Below are 21335 nucleotides of genomic sequence, written 5' to 3'. Positions count from 1 at the left end.
GAACCCCGGGGGCTATCGACGCGGGGGTGGTCTCATTCAAAAGTGGGCCTCTAGACGTACACTCGATTCACGTTCCTCGAGCGTTCCTCGAGCTGAAGGGATCCCCCGAATTTGGTGCGGATTCGCCGCGCCGTTACGGAGATATGGCCGTTCAAAGTTTCAATGGTTTTCCATAGACTTAAGCTTTAAAGCGTTTCATCCAGGTCGCCAGTAGCAAACAATGGAGCGCGCTCTGCTGGACAAACTTAAGTAATTACACCATTTCAAGCATTTTAGCTGTGTTATATGTTCTGTAAAAAAATGTTCATATCGGTGGCATATCAGCGGCATATTCGCCGATACCGATATATCGGCGACAAACTCATATCGGCCGATAATATCGGCAAAACGATATATTGGTCGGGCTCTAATATATATATAGCAATCAAACAAACACACAAGTTTGTGTTGCATTCTTAATGTAAACTACCATCTACATTCAGTTTTCTATTACTGGTCTGCATTTCTGACCTTTTGAATCTCCATTTAGGATGTGGCCTATGTAGGCAGTATACAGTAAGGCAGCTCGCTAGATTTTGGAACAGAGATTTGTGTGTGTGTGTGTGTGTGTGTGTGTGTGTTTTACGTCTCACTGAGTCCAGAGATGTATTTGGAGCAGAATTTAGAATTTTATGCACAGGTGTCCTCAGCATGCCGTCTTTGAACAGCGCCGGGTTTGTGAATTCAGTCTAGCGAAAGACGCCTCCTCCCTTATTTTCACTTTCTCCCTCTCTTGTCGTCCGTTCCCCGTGCACTGCATGTATTTGCCCAGACCTGAATGTACTTCTTCTGAAAGAGGGTTTGAAGAGCCTTCACTCCTCTCACGCTGTTCTTACCACGCTTGTATGTTTACAGTGTTCCTCCTCTGTATTTCTCTTGTTCCCTGCTCTTCTATAATGCTCAATATGGTGTTTTGATTAAAGCGTTCTGTGAGGGCATCCAACGAAAACCTTTCTAACACGATGCACAACTATAAAAAAAATAGAAGGGGAATTAGATTTTAGATGGAAGGAAGAAAAAAGCGGGAATTGTAGTTCCTCGTCCTGACAAAGAGAATCAAACCTCCAAAGAGATACTGCATCAAGGGATAAGGGTCAGGTCAAAGGCACAGACTGCATCTCTCCTGGCATCTCTCATCTGCTTCCCCTGAGCCGTTCTTCCGAGGTTTGATCCGAACAATAAAGCGAATGATTTGAAACAACTGTGTGAGTCACGCGGAACTGTTTCCCATGAGGCTGCAGGTATGGAGGATGTATCTTTGTGGGTGCTGCTGTAGTCTTGGTGTGCAGAGAGCTTGTCAATGCTATGGAAAGTGTTGCAATTGTTCTGAAGTGCTCCTGTGATTTTTGGCATAATGTGATGCAATTCTTAAATGGAATGAAAATCTCAGGATGTTGCTCAATATGTTTTTGATGTTATTAATGCCTTTATAGTTGTGTAACATATTAGATATTGTTTTTCAATGATACTAGCAAAATCTTATTTGGAAGAGCTTGAAGTGAAGCCAAGTTGAGGTTTAAGATTTGTAGAGCTGGAATATGAATATATAGTATCAGTATTCAGCAAGGAAACATTCAGTTGATCAAAAGTGACAGTAAAGACTTTTACATTATTTCCAAAAATCCAATTAAATGCTGTTATTGTGTACTTTCTACACATCAATGCATCCTGAAAAAAGTATCAAGGTTTCCACAAAAAATATTAAGCAGCCCAACTGTTTTATGTAACACTTGGAGTAATGGATGCTGAAAATTCAGCATGGCATCACAGAAATAAATTACGTTTTCTAATATACTTAAATGGAAAACAGTTATTTAGAACTGCAATAATATTTCACAATATTACTGTTGGTGCTGTATTTTTGATCATATAAATGTAGCCTTGGTAAGAGAAACACCAAACTTTGGTGTTTGGTGTATGTAAGGAATATATATAGTTTCACAGCCAAAATAAAATTGAATATACTGTATCAATATATCAATACTTATTTATCGCCCTGCTCTAGTGTGTACGCAAGCACAAATGTGTATGTTTCAGTTTTTGCATCAGCTGAATTGTGGGTATTATAAAAAAAACTGTGGTTCAAGATTAAATATTTCTAAACTTTCTAATACTGTAGCCATATTCTCTCTTTCTCGGTTTCTGTTGAATTGGTTGTTCCGACAGACGAGAAACCAGATTGCAATTATTGTTGTTTCACAGCTACAAATTCCCATTTGACGGTGGAGCTCATCTTTCTCTCCTCCAGCTCTGCTATCAGACAAACCCGGTGGGCTTTGATCAGATAGCAGGGTGGGATTTCTGGAGATTTCTCGCAAATCCAGCTGGTTTTAAAACCTCCCTGCGGACACCAGGTGATAAAGGATAAAATTACAGGGGCGCTTGGCCACATGGACACACATACACCTGCACAGGGACTCCAATCACCACATTGCTGCTAATATTCCTGAATGTATGGCAAAGTATCAGTGGAAATGGGAATGAACTTTGTGTATCAAGGGAATTTGATAAGAAAAGAGTATTTAGAATTGTGCTCTCTCACACACATGAACTTCTACACCTGAAATAGTAAATAGTGTGTGCAGGAAACCTCTTATGTCTGTAGAAAATAGGTTTTTCCTGGAGTGAAAGGGACCCCTGGTGAACGGGTAATGCTCCTTTTGTTATCTGTATCCTTACTGTGAGGTTGTGTCTAGCCTGTCTGAGCCTAGCATATTTTCTTATTTATTCTCATTTCATCTCTTTGAGAGAATATACTGACATAAGAAATAGAGAACTTTAGAAGTAGCTGAGATGAGCTGAGGCCTTTGTGTCATTCATATATTTGTTTTTGTTCTGCCAGCATATTTATATACAAGCCCTCCCTCACTATATTCGTGCACTTGCAGTTATTAGTTGTGATACCACAATTTATTTTTTCTTTGTCAAGACTGTTGCGCCATCCTAAGCAATATGTGATCTGAATGGGACTACAAAGTAATTAATAGACGTCAGATGTTTTAACATTCCTGTAATGAACATATGTTGATCTCTCTAGTGACATAACCACAAACCACTGTGCAAATCAACAACCACATCATCAAGGCTGGAAGCTCAAAATAGTTTGTAAATCATCCGGAGTACAATAACACTCAGCCAATCATCAACAAGCAATAACCAAGATTCAGCCAGTCATCAGCAGCATCCAAACCTCATTTCAATCCGGCTGCAATCATAAACGCTCAATCCAAAACCACTCCACTAATCGCCGAGTTTATCAACTGCAGGACCATAAATGCCAACGCCAGGACAATGTGCTGACATAAAGACTGCTGAAAATGCATTAAACGATGGATGTGTATTAATGGTTTGAACAAAGGCACTACTTCAAAATTGCAATTTAGATGTGACCGCTACCTTGATGAACAACACGCTGGAGTCCATTCATATGATAAATAAGACATTATCCATAAGCAATATCTCATTTCACTAAAGTGTTGAAGATTTGTTTTGCAATCATTATTACTGGGGTTTACTACAGTAAATTATTGGTCATGCTTATGGTTAGGGAATTAAACACACCCCTATGGTTAAGTATTACACATATATTAGTTTCCTAAGCAAATAAAATGGGCAAAATATCCAATAGGCTCGCATTAAATGAGGGACTAGAATAGAATATTATAGAGACTATAGGTGGACAGTTTCTGCAGAAAAGGTTTTTCCTTCTTCTTACCCTCCTATATTTCCTGTCTTTTTTTCTGTGGTAATCTCTGTTTACTTTTTATTATTCCTCCTTCCTTTCTGTTATCGTTTTTATTTTCTCCCACCTTCATTTTCATTTCAAGCACTAAACGCTCTTAAGCTTCAGAGGTTGACGGGTCACGTTTAAACTCTCTTCTCCGAGCCAGAGCGTATCCTTTCCGGGCAGCTGAGGGAGTCAGTGGTTATCAGCTGTGGGTAAATGGGCTTTGGTAATCTGGCTCAGTTGATTACATGGCACAGTAGAGACAGCAGCCTCTCATTAGAGTGGGCCTGGGTGGCTCTTCCATGCTCGGATGAACCCTTCATGCACCGCTACTCACCTCTAACCCTGGATTAGTGTCTGTCTGCACCCTCTCCTGCTGAGAGAGAGTGCCAAAAAGATGATTAGAAGATGGAAGGCGGGAACTGAGAAAGAAAGAAAGGATAAAATAAAGAAGATGTTTCTGAATGTATTATTACATATAAAATGAATCGGGAAACAATATTGTTATTGTTGTAATATTTACATTTTATGAAGAAAGTGTTTGGGTGGCTGGACCAGGTCATTGCTAAGGTGTTCCGGGTGGTTGCTAAATCATTATGTGGTTGCTAGGGTTCTTTTTCTTATTTACTTGAAATAAAGAATCCTGTAGACAGAAGGAAGGCAATGGGGAGGGAGGGTGGAAGGATGGAAGGAAATGGCATGGGAGGAAGGAAATGGAGAGAAAAAAGGAAGGAAGAAAGGAAGGAAATTGGGAGGAAGGAAATGGGGAGAAAGGAAGTATGGAAAGAAGAAAGGAAATGGGGAGGAAGGAAGGATGGATGGAAGGAAATGGGGAGGAATGGAGGAAGGAAGGAAGCAAATGGAGAGAAAAAAGGAAGGAAGGAAGGAAGGAAATGGAAAGCAAGCAAGGAAGGAAGGATGGAAGGAAATGGGGTGGGAGGAAGGAAATGGGGATGAATGGAGCAAGGAAGGAAGGAAATGGAGAGAAAAAAGGAAGGAAGGAAGTGAGGAAATGTAAAGCAAGCAAGGAAGGAAGGAAGGAAGGAAATGGAAAGCAAGCAAGGAAGGAAGGAACGAAGGAAATGGGGAGGAAGGATGAAAGAAAGAAAGTAAATGGGGAGAAAGAAAGGATGTAAATGGGAGAAAGGAAGGTAGAAAGTAAGTATGGACCTAAGGTAGAAAATAAAACAGGAGAAAAGACAGAAATTAAGAAAAAGAGGGAAAAAGAAGGGGAAGGGAAGAAAGAGAGAGAGGAAGTAGGACATAAAAATAGGAGGGAAACGAGTGGAAGGAAGGAAAGTAGTAAGGAAAGAATCAAGAGTGTAAGGATGGAAGGGAGTAAACAGTGAAGGAAGGAAGCAAGAAAGGAAGAAAAAAAGAAACATTGTTTACCTTTCACAGGTTTGAGGGTAAATCTGAGGTGCTCAAACGGCAGTGAGACAGAGAAGGAAGAGACAGGCAGAGACAGGAAGTTAATGCAGTGCAAGCCGTAAGCTGTCTCCAGTGGATTTAATGTGAGTGGGTAGAAGCAGTGGAGAGAGAGAGGGAGAGGAAGAGAGCTTAGCTAAGTGTTTAGGGAAAAGCTATAGCCCACCTTCTCAACTGGGATTCCAGGAAACGTTTCATTCCATTTATTCTAACAATTCTGCCGGCCAAGCAAGTCTGTCTGATATCCCTTAATGAGCTTCAAAGCTTCGACCGCATGCTTCACTGTAATTCCAGCCTTCATTTTCCTCTCACCATTTTGCACTACAAAAGCAAATGTGAAATGATGGCTGAATGCAGTGTAATAGTGAAGCGAGATTACTTTTTACAGCCCTTAATTGCTCTTTCAACAACTTTTTAAATTTGCTGAAAAATTATTGCCAGAAATGGCTAAAGTATTTCAGTGCCGCCACTTTTTTTCATTTATTTATATTGCTTCTTCCACCACTTTCAAATATGGATTTATTCATTTATTGAAGATGCGTGGTATTGATCATAAAGGGTGTTTGGTGAATGCATTAGTTTGTACACATTTTGCATGCTATTAATGAAGAATAATCAAAAATATGCAGATAAAACATTGATTGTAGTTCTTATTCACTTCTATTGTTCATTTTGTTGCACTAGTGTCAAAAAGCTTTTTGTTGTAAAGTGCAAAAGAAAGAAATATGAAAACCTTTTTGATTCTGACATTCAATGCACTTCATAATAATTATCACTTCTGAGTTTCTAAGTGAAAAATTCCCAAGAGTATTTGAAGGCAACATGATGATAAAATGGCAAAAAGTCTAGCCTTTTCTATGATGCCATTTTGTTAGGGGTTGATTGTGTGGTGATAAATAAAGATTGTAGATAATAATCAACCTGATGTAAACAATCCCTTTTTTTTCCTTCTTCAGCGCCCCCCACACCAATCGCTCCACCTGAGCTTCTCGCAGTTGGTGCCACCTACTTGTGGATCAAACCAAATGCCAACTCCATCATCGGCGACGGCCCCATCATGCTGAAAGAGGTGGAGTACCGCACCACCACTGGAAACTGGGCCGAGACGCACATCGTGGATGCGCCAACCTACAAGCTCTGGCATTTGGATCCGGATGTGGAGTATGAGATTAAGGTTCTTCTGACCCGACCTGGGGAGGGTGGCACTGGACCACCGGGACCACCCCTCATCACTCGGACCAAATGTGCTGGTAAGTGTCAATATATATGATTAAAACTTACTTTGAGAGCAATGGAATAGACCAGTGTTTGGACAGTTCAACATTTGTGTACTTCTTTCTGGTAGTTGCTTTTCTATGTTTCTCTCTTTCTTCAAATGGAACACAGTTACTATAATAAAGTGGCCACTCTATTTGTTTGTTCCATTGGCTTTTACACCTAAAGCATCTAAGAATGTTAAGGTTTTTTTTTTCTTGCTGTAAAAGCAAGAGTAATGTGTTATTGGTGGCTAAACGCTCTGCTATGGTCTTTTTTTGTAGAAATGAGCTTTGTAGACTTTTAGGTTGAATCAAAGTAAAGGTTTGGAAGTGCTCTTCATACCTAGTACCTTTCTCAAATAAACGAAATAAACTTTTATGGACAAGGAAGTAGAGTTTTATTTTTTGCTTTTATTTATGGGACAGGAAAGTAGGGGCAGAGAGGCAGAACTGAAACAAAGTTTGGACTTACTAAGGTTGATGCCATTTTAATGAGTCCTATGACTTTTAAAAAAATGTTTATTATAATAATTATTTGAATATTATTTGAAAATATATTGGAAAGTGTAAAACAAAAACAATAATTCATTTAAGTTAATTTTAATGTTGATTTTAAATATGAAGTTCATTTGCAAAAACAGATAACGCCGTTTTTAACAATTTTCATAAATTATGTTTTTTCATTGTGCGTTCCAATTAAGTAAGGGATAATCAACGGTTTGCCGTGCATTAAAGGATTTTAAATGCATGACGTGGTGGCCAAGAACCACCCGACGCGAAGTGCATTTAAAATCCTTTAATGCATGGCAAGACGTTGATTATCCCGCTTATTCCATGGTCATTTGCCAAGTTATAGACAAGTTAAAACTAGTATTGCTCATTGCAGTGCAATATTTGACCAGAAGGGTAAAAATAACAGTTATTTTCATCAGTTATGGCATGTTAGTGCTAGCATTCTGCCCGCTTCAAATCAGGAACAGAGATGAAATAGTGCGGTAAGATAAAATTTATTTGAATGAATTATAGCATTTATTTCAATTAATTATCGATTGATAGAGAGAGAGAGAGAGAGAGAGAGAGAAAGAGATGACAGTTGTGTGTGCTTTACCTGCATGCTGCGTCTGCGCGTCTCTCTCTACAAAAAATGAATTAGGCTACTTCAAAAACAGCACCACCTCTTTGCTGAGAAATATAATGTAGCGATCTAGTATCTTGGTTATTTTATTAATAAAAATCGTGGGGAAGCGTTGACAAGTTTGTGTGTTTGTGAGCAGTGCAATCTGCAATCTCTGACTCTCTCTCTCGTTCTCTCTCGCTCTCTCTCTCTCTGTGTGTGTGTGTGCGAGTGATGAGTGTGGGTTTGTGTGCATCAATTAAAGCAGTGCATTAATATGGAACAGTGATTAAACTGACTTGGAACTACCTGTGCATTAAACGGTTTTACTGCATACCTGCCAGCCAATCAGAATCCAGTATTCAGACAGACCATGGAATAATCTCATTTAAACTGCAGTTGGGTTATTTTGATTAAGTAAAAAATAACTAACAAATACAGCTAACTAACTAAGTTATCTGTTTTTGCAAATAATATATGTATATGTATATATGTAGTTGTATTTTTTTTTAAAGAAATTAATATATTTATTCAGCAAGAATGCATTAAATTGAAGAATCAGTAAAAGTATCTGTAATGTTACAAAATATTTATTTTATAGAGTTAGAGTTAGTTATTTTATAGTTATTGTATAGAGTACTTTCTATTCATCAAAGAACCTTGAAAATACTTTTTCACAAAAAAAAAAAAGTAAGCAGCACAACTGTTTTCAACATTGCTAAAAATCAGAAAGGTTTCTTGAGCTGCAAATGCAGAGTTCGGAAGGATCATGTGACACTGAAGACTGGAATAATGATGTTGAAATTTTGCTTTACCATCACAGGAATAAATTATATTTTCAAATATATTCAAATAGATTATTTTAAATTGTAAATACATATAACAGCATTTTTAGTGTGTTTTATGCTTAATAAAAAGAATAATGTCCTTAAGTTAGCAACATGCTGGGTTATATTAGAGAGACAGCACTTAAGTACTCTATCAGTCAGTAGTAGAAACCTAAAAAGAGTCCAAATGAGAGTGCGTTATTATGAAGTTTCCTGAGGAGAAATAGGGAGAGACTGGGATGATTTGATATGATTTATGAGGGGGTGAAGGTGTTAGTTGTAATGATAATTGAGATTGTTACATTTACACTGCAGAATGATGGCAAAGAGCTGGAGAGAAGACAAAGGCTATAGGTGGGAACAATTTTCAGGCGTAATTATGAACGCAGCAGGGTGGCATGTGGAGCGGCGCTCAGATAGACAGAAACACTCTTGATCTGATAAAGTGACAGATAATGAGATGACGGGAGCAGATGAGAGAGCCCTAGGAAGTAGGGAAGTTTGTAATCCAGGTGAAGGAAGTCACTCTGTGTGTGTGTGTATGTGTGTGTGTGTGTGTGTGTGTGTGTGTGTGTGTGTGTGTGAGTGAGAGAGATCCAGGTGAGGGTTATGTGATGAAGGAGCTGGATTGTCATTGATGACACAGCGGGTGAGATCCAGAGAGGCTCTTCTGTGTCTCCTCTCTCCTCTGTCACTCCCTCATTCTCTTTTCCTCCACCTTACTTCCTCTTTGACATTAGGATGCATACATGTTCACACATAGTCTTGCACAACTTCAGCTGGAAACTAATGGGCTTCCAGTGGCAAAGACATTTCACTTCAAATGTTGTGCAAGTTGTGCAAGATTTGAATTAAAATGCCTTTTAGATTCCTATTCATGTTCAAATTCATTTTCTGAATTTAAATTGCATTTGAATTGAGTTTGCAAACATGATGCAGAATTGCAATTCATATAGCTGGCATTTTTACATAGAAAAGCAAAAAACATGCATAGTAAAGGAGGGCTAAGGCGATGGTGTATTGATGACACAGTTTTCACCATCGTTTTTCTGTTCTTTTTTTTTTAAATCCTAGAGTATTTGGGCATGGATATGTGTGTGAGCTGTGTGTGTGTGTGTGTGCTTGTTTGATATTTTTACTTGTCCAGGTGAGGCTGTTCTACATAATCAATGCGTTCATGCCAGCTCACCACAGGTAGCCGTCTATTAAATATACACACACTCCCACGCATTTCTGATCCAATGAAGTTGCTTCCAGCCGACAGCACTGATCTTCCTTGTCCTTCCAATTCAATTTTTCTCCTCCGCTCCGCAGCACAGGAGCTCTATTGGTATGCTAATACAGTCCCACAGAAGTGTGTCCTCTTTAAAATACACCAGCAGACTGGAGGATGTCATTGTACGAGTACAGAAACACACACATACATCTTGCATTTCTGTTTCAATATGTATTCTGAAATACAAGGATGCTATTACATGTAAACAATACGGCTCTTATACTTGGTGCAGGTATTTGAGCTAAGTATTCAACATCAGAGTGTAACAATAAAATCCAGAACACCTTAGCAACCACACAGCAATGACCTGGCAACCCCACAACACATCGTTTTTGTATTTTACCTTTGTATGCTTTCTGTAATGGAACAAAACCACTGGTTTGTCACTGTTGACAAGCTCCCCTTGAGATTCAAGCTGCAGCCCACCTAATGAACTGGAAGCCGGGCTTAAACTCACACGATTCTGACTCTCGCCCTCAGCCCTGTGAGTTCTGATGGTTTTGGTCTATAAGGGTCCAATTGGCATTCAGGTACAACAAAAACCGTCTACGGCTTTATCAACGATCCAAACTGTGTAAAATTGCTGATATAGCAGGAGAGTTTGTGGGGAAACAGGAGTGAGAGAGGTCAAAGAACGCAATGATAAGGCTGATTGCAGCAACCATCAAAGCCTTGTGATCCACGCTTGTGTGTGGAGATCAATGTGAAATCCACTGTCAGCTTTCATCGCATCACAGCCGGGGAGGCATTTTGGGAGTGAGAGGACAGAGGGATTGGAGAGAGGTGAAGCGTGTCGGAAAAAACATGTGTTTATGAAGTGACGGCACTGTCTACTTGTCACACACGCATGCACGCACACACAGCAGTGCGTATCTGCCACAAAGCACTGATTAGAGCAGACAGGTGTGGAGGTGCTGTGGTCAGGTGAGACCTGTTTGAGGAAGTGTGTGTGTGTGTGTGTGTGTGTGTTCTGTGTGCTGCAGGAAAGTTACTGGGTCATGACAAAGGATGGACACACACTCTTCAGGGCACTTTTTCTGGTATTGGACATGCTTCAATTATTATTAGCCATGAGTCCATGCAGGGTGTCAAACTTTCACATATGCAAGAGAATTTTATTTAAAAGGGAGATAACTCTTATAAACCTGAGCATTAATAATGCATTTTCATGTTTACTCATAAATTTTTGTAGAACGTCACTGTTTGTTTGTTTAAGCTTATAAATTTGTGATATGGACTGCCGTTCAAAAATTGTGGTCAGTATGATTTTTTAATTCAATTGAAATTGTAATAATATTTCACAATATTACTACTTTTACTATTAATACAATAAATTCAGCCTTGGTGGGCATGCAAGATTTCTTTCAAAAACATTAGAAATTACTAACCACAAAATTTTGAATGGTAGTCTGTTTCTGTCCCCGAAAAAAAATCTTGTTCTTATCTTAAAAATGATTTTTTATTTATTTATGTACTTACTTACTAACCTTAACTATTCCAGTATACCTCAGTTTTGTGCCAAGTTGACCAGAAGGTAATGTGTCCGCTTTAAGTAAGCCATGATCAAAGAAAGACACCCGATATCCAGTTGATACTGACTCTGTAATGTTAATACTATTTGTGTGGGGTAAAATGTTGGATAAGATGAAAATAGAGTTGACATTTGGGATCTATTATCCTCTTGAGACCTGGCAAAACATTTTAGGAAAAAATTAGTATTTTTTCATGTCATCACATTGTTTAGAGCATTAAAAAAATGCAATTTGAGTTAATTTAGATGTAATGCACGTTTTTATAGAGTTACTTCCTTGCGTTGACAATTTAAATGCGCTGCATTATTTTGTTCATTGCGCCCTCCTGTGGTCTCGGGAGACAATTAGACCTGTACAATAAAGACCTATTTAATATGCATATAAAACATTAGAAATGAGATATTTGTTTAATTCACATTATATCATTGATAATTTTTTTTAGCTATATCGCCCAGCCCTATTTCCATAAGAGTGTCACTAAATTAATATCAGACATTTCACATTTTTGAAGACCAAGGAGAGGGAGTGGTCATGGTGAAACATCCAAACATTTAGTATCTCTGAAAAGCCCTGAATATGCTCTGTGCGCATTCCAGGAGGTTATAATAACTTTCCTGTAGTCCAGCGTCTCATCCACAGCACTGCTTCAATCCTTCAGGGAAATATCTGCAGTTCCATGGACGTGCTAGCAGAATTCATATGGAAAAATAAATAATATTGTTCTTTCTGATGTTTCTTTTCATTTCTTCTGTTCTTTCACTGTCTTTCTTTTATTTATTCATTAATATATTTGTCTTTCATTTAGTTTTCCTTCCTTCCTTCCTTCCTTCCTACAGTACCTTCCCTCCACACCTGCGTCCTTTACAATGCTCTACATCTTCCCCTCTGCCGTTCTGTTTTTGTCCTGCTCCATCACCCTCTGTGGCACAGACGTATTTAGGTGTGGAGATCTCTCATCCATTCTTTCTATTCTCTTCCATCTAGCACAAATGATGGATAGAGTTTAGTCCTCTGCTTGACTCTCCAGCAAAGTGGATTTATTTGAATATATTTCCACATCGCTCATGATAAATTTTCATCCTCTGCAGGGGCAGGAAGACGGAGGTGATAATGTGTGTGTTCTTAATTGCTGAATATCCATTGAAGTGACTGTGGTGCTATTAATATTTAATGCAGCAATAAAAAAAAAAAAAGCTCTCAGTGGCAATATCTCATCTTTTCATCCTCTGCTATAAATTCTACCCTGAGATCTTAAAGAAAATTTACTTTACGTGTAGACAGTCCTTCATCATCCTTTTCCACTTTTCATGGAAACGCAGGGCGTACACACACACACACACACACACACGGCTAAAGTCAATTTAACGTCTCCTCTCTAGCCTGAAACCTTGAGATAAAGCCTGTCATAAAGAACCTCTTTGATATGCTGTGGCCTTTGGGACTTCTTTTTGTTAAATTTACGACATTTTAAAACACCTCTGCTTCACAAGTTAATTACCAACATATTTCTGAGTTAGAGGGCCTAATGTGTCTTCTGGCTTGTGTCCTAACATTAAGAAGGAATATGTTTGGAGATACCAGCACTCTGCAGTCCATCAGTTAATGATATTATGTACTGTATACGCAGAGGTTTGGGCTGCTTTAAGTGTCCTTTACTGTCTTTAGTGTAATTCGTATGGAATCAGTAGATGGCTGCCATTATAATGGCATATTTGAACAGTTGGTTTACGTTTTGATATTCTTTTTCTTGTTCTTAATGAGCCATAATGATGCAGTAATGTCATTTGATCAACCCTGGCTGATAAATTGTATTAATGTAAATTGTATTACGTTACTTCTTGCACATTTCACGCTTTCAAAGTGAAATGTCAATTGAGTGGCATAAAAATGGCATTCAGTTATATGCAAAACAGATAAATGTAAATTTGGCATCATTTTATTTTGTTAGTTGTTGTACGTAGTGTAAGTGAAATGAAATGTCTGGTGAGTGGCACTAACAGCTTAATGCTCTATAGCACTTGAAAATTATGTACCACCTACATTAAACCTGACCCTAAACTTAACCGATATTCAAGAAATAAGAAATATTAACAGGTAATGAAAGCAAAAGTGATATAAAAGCATTTGTCACGCTTGCTTCTACAAGTCTTTTATCGTGACTATGCTGTACCAGGTGAGCTACCGAGCAAGTTTATTATATCAGAAAAGCCTTTCATATGGAGCTTATGGGATTCAAACATCAAAATATTTTCGTTGTACAAATCTTGCACAATAGTAAAAGTGTTTTGAAGTCATAACAGTATTTTTCAATGTATTCAAATAGTATACAATTCTATAGTAGTTCAAATAGTATTGTTCAATGAACCGCATAGAAAATGTTTTTAATAAATAACAATCTGCCCTGTAATCATAATTTGTTTAAAAGGAATAAAAATAGCTGGTGTTTTACTGCCACAAGTGTTCGTTTCAGCTGGAAACTGCAGTCAATTGTTTTGAGAGAAAAAAAATTGTAGTTAGAGGCATGTTTTTCAAATGAGACTATGTTGAATTTTATTAAAACGGTACCGGACAAGCCAACGTTGTGCCAAAAATCCAAATTCTCATTACCATGCTAAGTGTCAAAGAGTAGCCCTGTGGCTCTTATCAGTAGTCAAAGATGATTTTCAAAACAAATTTTTGGTCATTTCCTCTTTTTAAATTCAGAGATGTCAATTCAGATAGGATTTAAATCAAACAATAGTAGGTAATTTGGCCCAGACTTATTTCCTGGATGATGGGAATAAAAAGAAAAGGACATTTTCAATTCAGACAGCAATAAAATAATCTACTAGCTCATGTAGATACTGAAATAACCTCACGGCCTTATGTAAAACAATTACAGTCTCAATAGGACTTTTGTCATGAATGATTAGATGTCAGTGCAGCAGCAGATGGCATGCATGTCTGGGCACTATTGTCTTACCTGAGAGAAAATAGATGTTTTCTCAGTAATGGAGAACGCAGCCTTATCATTGTCAGTGAGAGGGTTTTGAAATGGATTTTCGACTTTTGAATAAAATTCAGTTATGTGAAAAAATGTGAGTGGTACCTCACAGTGACAGAATGATAATGAAAGTTGACCTTCTTTAAAGGTGCAGTGATGCAATATGTCCAATGTTTAATGTGCATAGACTTCATGTGAGACATTTGTTGGTTAACTGCCAGAAAAGTGTAAACACTGTGACAAAAACCTTGTTTCTGGCTCAGCCAATAGCATGCTTTTGGGGGTGGGGCTTCATTTTTGTAGTAATAATGATCTTTTCGAATAATAATGATCACTTTACATTTATGAAGCATCACATCTTTATTTCTCTGATCACTGTAGTTTATTTTTATGGTGTATTTTATGAATCTAGCTTTCATAAAGTGAATCTCTTTTTAATAAGACATGGTAATGAGGCAGCAGAGAAAAGTAGAGGAGAGAAGAGAAGAGGAGATTTCTGTATCGGAACAGAGCAGGCACATAGATATGCTTATATTGTCTTTCCCAGCACGTCAGGCGGTCACGGTGCAGAGATGGTGAATAATGCACAGGGGGCAGAGAGAGAGAGGATGGAGATAGACAAGTATGGACAGAAAGAGAGAGAAACTTTTTTTTTTTTGTGATTCTGAAGTTGATTTGGTTTTGTGAGGCCTCGGCCGTGGAGCCTGTGGCAGTGATTATATTTAAGTCCCTGGAAACTCAAGAATATTATTCTAAACTTTCATTCTAGCCTTAAAGGCATAGTTCACCAAAAAATGAAAATCCTGTCATTATTTATTGCCTTATGTCATTCCAGACCTTCAACATATCTTAATTTTTGTTCTGCAGAAGAAAGAATGACACGAGGGTGAGTAAATGATGACAGAGTTTTCATTTTTTGCTGAACTTTCCCAGTAAGTGTAAATAAAACAGAAAGTCTCTAGCTTGTTCCATACAGAACTACACTGTTTATTTAAAGGGATAGTTCACCCCAAAATGAAAATCCTGTCATTTACTTAACTGCTGCAGGTCTCTTTCATGCCATGGATTAGAATAAATCATATTTTGCAGTTATTTTCCATATAGTGAAAGGAAATGGGGAGACAAACTATAAAAACACCATGAATGTAACACAAAAGTGTTTACTATTGCTCTTGCACTATCAAATATTTGGGTCACAAATCTGTTATTTGGAAATTATTTACACAAACCAGCAATGTTCAGTGTTTTTGACAGTGTTTATTAACTTTTGTAGTTCACCCAAATATGAAAATGTGCTGAAGTTTACTCATCTTTAAGTCATCCAAAATGTAGATGAGTTTGTCTCTTCATCGGAACAGATTTGGAGAAAGTTTGCATTACATCACTTGCTCATCAACGAATCCTTTGCAGTGAATGCGTGCCGCAAGAATGAGTCTCCAAACAGCTGATAAAAACATCACAATAATCCAAAAGTAATCCACACCACTCCAGGCCATCAATTAATGTCTTGTAAACCGTAGTAAATGTTGAAACCAGTGTATTATCAGTACCAGTATTTTAGTAGCTTTATGTGAGGAACAGACCGACAATTGCTATTAATGGAAATCACATTCAAATACAGTGCGTCGCATCAAGATGTGAAAATACACATTTAAAATGAGGTCTGATCATATGCAACCAGAAGACTTGAAAAATCTGTTTGGAACAACATAAGGCTGAATAAATGATCACAGAATGTCATTTCCAGCTGAATTATGCCCTTAAGAGTATGTCCATATCATAACTACAAAAAATTATTGTGCCGTAATGCATGCATAAGACATTTCTACACCTGTTTCTGTAATACAGTACAAGCTTGTGTACTTTAGATTTGGATGCTCTCAGTATTCCAGCAGGAGCTGTAAATCCCCCTTGTGCCACGTTTGAGGCCCCATCACACCCCATTTGCCAAACACAGAGTCCGCCCGCCCACCTGAGCAATATCAGAATACACTGTATGTCTGCTCGAGTTTTTGATGGTTGATCACACCCTCAGATTGCCCTCTGGGAGATGTTCTCTGAATTATAATACAGCTGGCGTTCTGTATTTGACATCAGCTGCAGTAGTTCCCCTCTCGCTCTGTCATCACGATCTCTCATCAAACGTGGCTTTCTGACTGAATGTGACTGAAGGGATTGAGCTCCTTAAAGACTTGTACTTAAAGGAACGTTCCGGGTTCAAAACAACCTAAGCGCTGTTGACAGCATCTGTAACATGCCATAGACGATTAGCACAGAGAATAATTGTGACGTGTCTTTATGTGTAAAAACAAGCCAATATAGCGGGCTTTTAAGAGGTAATATGCAGAATGTATTTTTGTTAAAGCACGTTTATTAATTCTTCTCAACAAATATTGGTTGTTTAAGTTGTAAAGTTGTTTAAATCACTTTTCCTAGGTGGATAAATGGACAATTCCTGTGATTTTCTCCATGTAAACAATGTTATGTTTGTGCATATCATTTGAAAGTTAAGAGTTTATTGGCTTTACATGGTCATGAAGAGAGTTGAAATATTGGAAGTAACTTGCATATTTATAATAATAATTAAAATTCTTATATGTTTTGTAATTAATAGGCTATATTTTTTATGTTCAAGACTTAAAAGAGGGTCAGTAAGATTCATTTATTTATTTTGAAAGAAATTAATACTTTTGTACAGCAAGGATGCATTAAATTGATCAAAAGTGGCAGTAAAGATATTGATAATGTTATGAAAGATTTCTATTTTAAGTAAATCCTGTTCATGGCACGGAAAGTGTACCATGGTTTCCACAACATTGAAAATACATTCTTGAGCGGTTAATAATCAGCATATGATTTCTGAAGGATCATGTGACACTGAAGACTGTGATGATGCTTAAAATTCAGCTTTGACATCGAGAATAAATTAAATTTGAAAATATATTCAAATAGAAAACAGTTATTTTACACTTTCACAATATTACTGATTTTACTGTATTTTTTATCAAATAAATGCAGACTTGGTGAGCATAAGAGACTGCTTTCAAAAACGTTACAAAAAATCTTATTGAATTTTTGAACAGTAGTGTATTTTAATGTTTATACTGCTCCAATTACTGCAAATGTGTTTTCGTCTGTTTTTACAAACTTTGGGACGAATTATTATTATTATTATTATTTAATTTATTTATTGATTAATTTTTTTGTGGTAAAGGATGACTTGCGTCGAACCTGGAGCATTTCTTCAGGGGAAAAAAAATACTAATTTATTTCAAATACCAGTAACTCTTCCCCTGAGTTACAGATATATTGTTTGTTAAATATTATTTGCTTTATTCTTTTGTTTTAGAGATTTCTGGTAAGAATTGGTGCTCAGTAATATCAGGTGACACTATTTAAATATTAATTTTGAAGAAACTGTAAAGAATGTTATTGTGAATTTGTTTTGACTTGAACAAAGACTTGACTGGGTAAGAAACAGAGGGAGAAATTCTGAGTAAAGAGAAGGAGGAGAAGAAAAACATCCAGCATAAATATTAATTTCTCTTTTGTTCAACAAAAACGACCCAATCGGATCCTCAGCGGATTCCAATCCACCTCAAATTGTTTTGTTATTCATAACCTGCCTCTATATATTAACATGGAATACTTCAAAACGAAATCACAGCAATCCCTCGGGATCATGGGAAATGTGGATTTACCACATTTTATTGATTTCTCATAGATTGTATTTAACTGACATCTGTGGTCATAAATCAAACATTAACAATGAATAAATCCATATCTGTACTACAAGCGACACATTTAAAATGGTTTATTGTAAATACATCTGAGAGAGAGCAAGAAACCACAATAAAAATGATCTGTGACTTATTTTTTCTCCTATTGTACTGTTGTTTGAATGAAATGACCCCCCCCCATAGTTGTTGTCAAGTTTTTATTTGTTTGTATTGCATATTAAAATAAAATGCTAAGAATTAAATAGCTGACAATATATCAAACAAAGAGGAATGTGAGTGTAATTGCTACAAATAGCCACAGATATCTCAGTCTCGCACAAGACTGCTCTAGAGAGAAGGAAATAATTGAAGAATTTCAAATCATTTGAAAATGCAGCCACTGTTTCAGTAATGGAGATGAGGGGAAAATGTGCATTTCCTTAATTAATCTGAACGTCTTATAGAGGGAAGACGAGACGGTTTGCTTGTTGGGAGAGTAGCGCCCACTGGGCACCAACATATGGAGACTGCATTTGGCTTTGGGTGACGTTTAATGAACTTCTCATGATTATGAGTTCCAATACCAAAAATAGCCCCCAAAAGACCTGAAGGAGGCCCTTATCTACAGGAGAAGCAGACTTTGTGGTTTAGCTCTAGGTTGTGTCCCACTGTGATTCAGCCTTACAACGCCGCGTTCACTCTCGCCTCGCTGACAGCCAGATGTTTTTCGAGACTGGAGTCATGTTTTCTTTTAGGCCTGGCCTTAGGGCATCTTTCCATTTTGATGGGCTCACGAGCATAGAAGAATAATAATAATACAAAAAGAGAGAGAGACAAAGAGGGTGGCATTAATTACTCATCCATGAATAATGCAGCTTGGCTTGTCAGATGAAGGCTTTCTGTAATCTAAGGGTCATTATCAGTTGAATTAAAATGAGCTTGTTTGCAGCATTTCTCTTCTCAAATTAGTGTGGAAATTTAGGTCTCTAGAGTTGGACAATAAGCAATATCACAACTAAATTTCTTGATGGAAAGAATTGAGGATCTACGCTACTTTTCAAATGTTTGGGGTCAGTGAGATTTTTCAGTGTTTTTGAAAGAAGCCTCACATGGTCACCAAGGCTGCATTTATTTGATGAAAAATACAGTAATATTGTAAAATATAATTACAATTTAAAAGAACTGCTTTTAAAAAAATATATATTTTAAAATGTAACTGGCAAAGCTGAATATTCAGCAGCCATTACTCCAGTCAGTAAGTCATACTTATTGCTCGACAATGAGTCAATGTCCCACTGGCCCAAAGCAATGTTGCTACCGCAAAGCTTTCACTCATTCATCTTGTAAATCCAGTTTTCATGCCTTGCGAAATTAAACATTTGCTTTTCTGTGATTTATTCTACAATGTTCTGTCAAAATCTTCTGATTTGTCACTGTCTAATTAGCTTACTAATATAGATAGCTGGCTAAATTAGCAAAAATTATTTGTGATAGTCTTGAAAGCATTGCATGAAACTGCATTCAATTAAATTAAATTCAAGTTTGTTTGTATAGCGCTTTTCACGATACAAATCATTGCAAAGCAGCTTTACAGAAAATTTAAGTTTGTATTTTAAAGTTTAGCTTATCTTTGGTGACTATCTCAAGTTGATGTACATATGGCAGAAATGTACAGTAAAATGTATGCAATTAATTAATGACGTAATCAAACAGGCGGTGAACACTATTAACTGCAATGATTATATGTTGCGATTAAACTTATAGCAAAATTAGGTAGTTTTGTATGTTGTTTCGGGGTTGGCATCATCTGAGGTCCTCTGGGGGGTTGGCATCATCTTTTCTCAGGTGTTCGGTCATCTCAGATCTTCGTAAGGGTTGGATCCAGACGGAATCTTGTAATTCGTGTAATTCCTAGTTACCTCGGGGTGCCAATCCCGTGGCAGAAACGGAGAAGCATCAGAGTAATCAGACTATATTACATTTTATAATGCTCATAATCGGATACTTTTTCATGGATTACATGATTACATATTATTCACACAATGGCAGTAAATTAATCAAAAGGGATTCCCAAATGTTTTTGTGGCAGCCAAACCACTTTGACATATAATATTTAGTTAAAATATTAAGAGTAAGTTAATATTACAATTTTACAGTTCGCTTAATGTTGCTTAATGGTCATATTGACATGCAGGTAAACAAATTAAATATTTCTATTTTTAGTGTTTAAGAGTTTAAATAATTTATTTAACATTTTTATGATTGAATTGATTATTAGCTTTTTATCAACTCACAAACCCCTTGCAGTTCGTACATTAAGCCCAGTTTGGGAAACCCTGGTATTTACATTACATTTACATTTAGTCATTTAGCAGACACTTTTATCCAAAGCGACTTACAAATGAGGACAATGGAAGCAATCAAAATCAACAAAAGAGCAATGATATGCAAGTGCTATAACAAGTCTCAGTTAGATTAACGCAGATTTAAATTATATAATAAATAAAAAGAAAAAAGATAGAATAGAAAAAGAAAAAGAAAAGAGCAAGTTAGTGTTAGAGGCCTTTTTTGCTTTTGTTAATTGTATAATAAATAAAAAGAAAACAAATAGAATACAACAAAATGAGAAAAGCTATTGTTAGGTTTTTTTTTTTTTTAAGAAAACAAGCTATAAATGAATAGAGTTCAAGTCTAAAAGGGACAAGTTTTTTTTTTTTTTATAAAGTGATGTTTAATGCATTTATGATGTTGGTATCAAAAAATGGAATATATGTTTTTTTGTCTTTGCTTTTTTACTGTATATCAATATGGTATGTTTAATGGTAAGTTTAAGTAATCTAAAAGTAATCTAAAATGTAGTCAGAATACATTACCTAAAATCAGTAACCTAGATTACATTACTACAGTATTCATAATTTAATCTGTAATCCGTAACTGACTACTATTTGTAAGTAATCTATCTAGCTCTCTCTCTCTGTGTGTGTGTGTATGTATGTATATATATATAACACACCGCTCATCCGGGTACTACGAGTTATCTTGACCGGTACTACTTATATGCTTAACGAGTCACTCCGCTATCGTTGACTTCCGCTTCGCGTCGGGGTCCTGATCACCCTGTCGGGGTTTATTCTGAGATAACAACCGGCTGAATGAACATTATCCCTTACATATACACGATATGCCGATATTTTTCAACTCATTTTGGCTGATAGCCGATGCCGATAAAACACCAAGTCTCTCCTGTGAGGAAATTATAAGCTAATAATTTTTAATTTTGGTTAGTTTTTTTTACAAGAACTTATTTGTTAGAATTAAATAAACAATAATGAAGTTATTTTATAATGACAGTACATTGAAGCTTTGAAAATAACTATAAATAAACTATATATCAATCTTTTTTTTTTTTTTTTCAGAAATATGCAGTAGTAACC

General features: G+C 36.8%; 1 protein-coding gene across 1 annotated transcript in view; it reads left to right on the top strand.

The window, feature by feature from the left end:
- LOC107726133 (receptor-type tyrosine-protein phosphatase T-like) overlaps positions 1 to 21335 on the top strand; it is a 121401-nt gene that overhangs the window by 45811 nt on the left and 54255 nt on the right. The window contains exon 7 of the mRNA XM_016535644.1: positions 6151 to 6444. Coding sequence (XP_016391130.1) covers positions 6151 to 6444 — 294 coding nt within the window. The remainder of the gene's footprint in view (positions 1 to 6150; positions 6445 to 21335) is intronic.

This window comes from Sinocyclocheilus rhinocerous, unplaced genomic scaffold (genome assembly GCF_001515625.1).
Source record: "Sinocyclocheilus rhinocerous isolate Xijiao unplaced genomic scaffold, SAMN03320098_v1.1 scaffold1477, whole genome shotgun sequence".
In the NCBI taxonomy this organism is placed as follows: Eukaryota; Metazoa; Chordata; class Actinopteri; order Cypriniformes; family Cyprinidae; genus Sinocyclocheilus; species Sinocyclocheilus rhinocerous.
The sequence above is the reverse complement of the archived record's forward strand: the minus strand, read 5'-3'. Positions and strand labels throughout refer to the sequence as shown.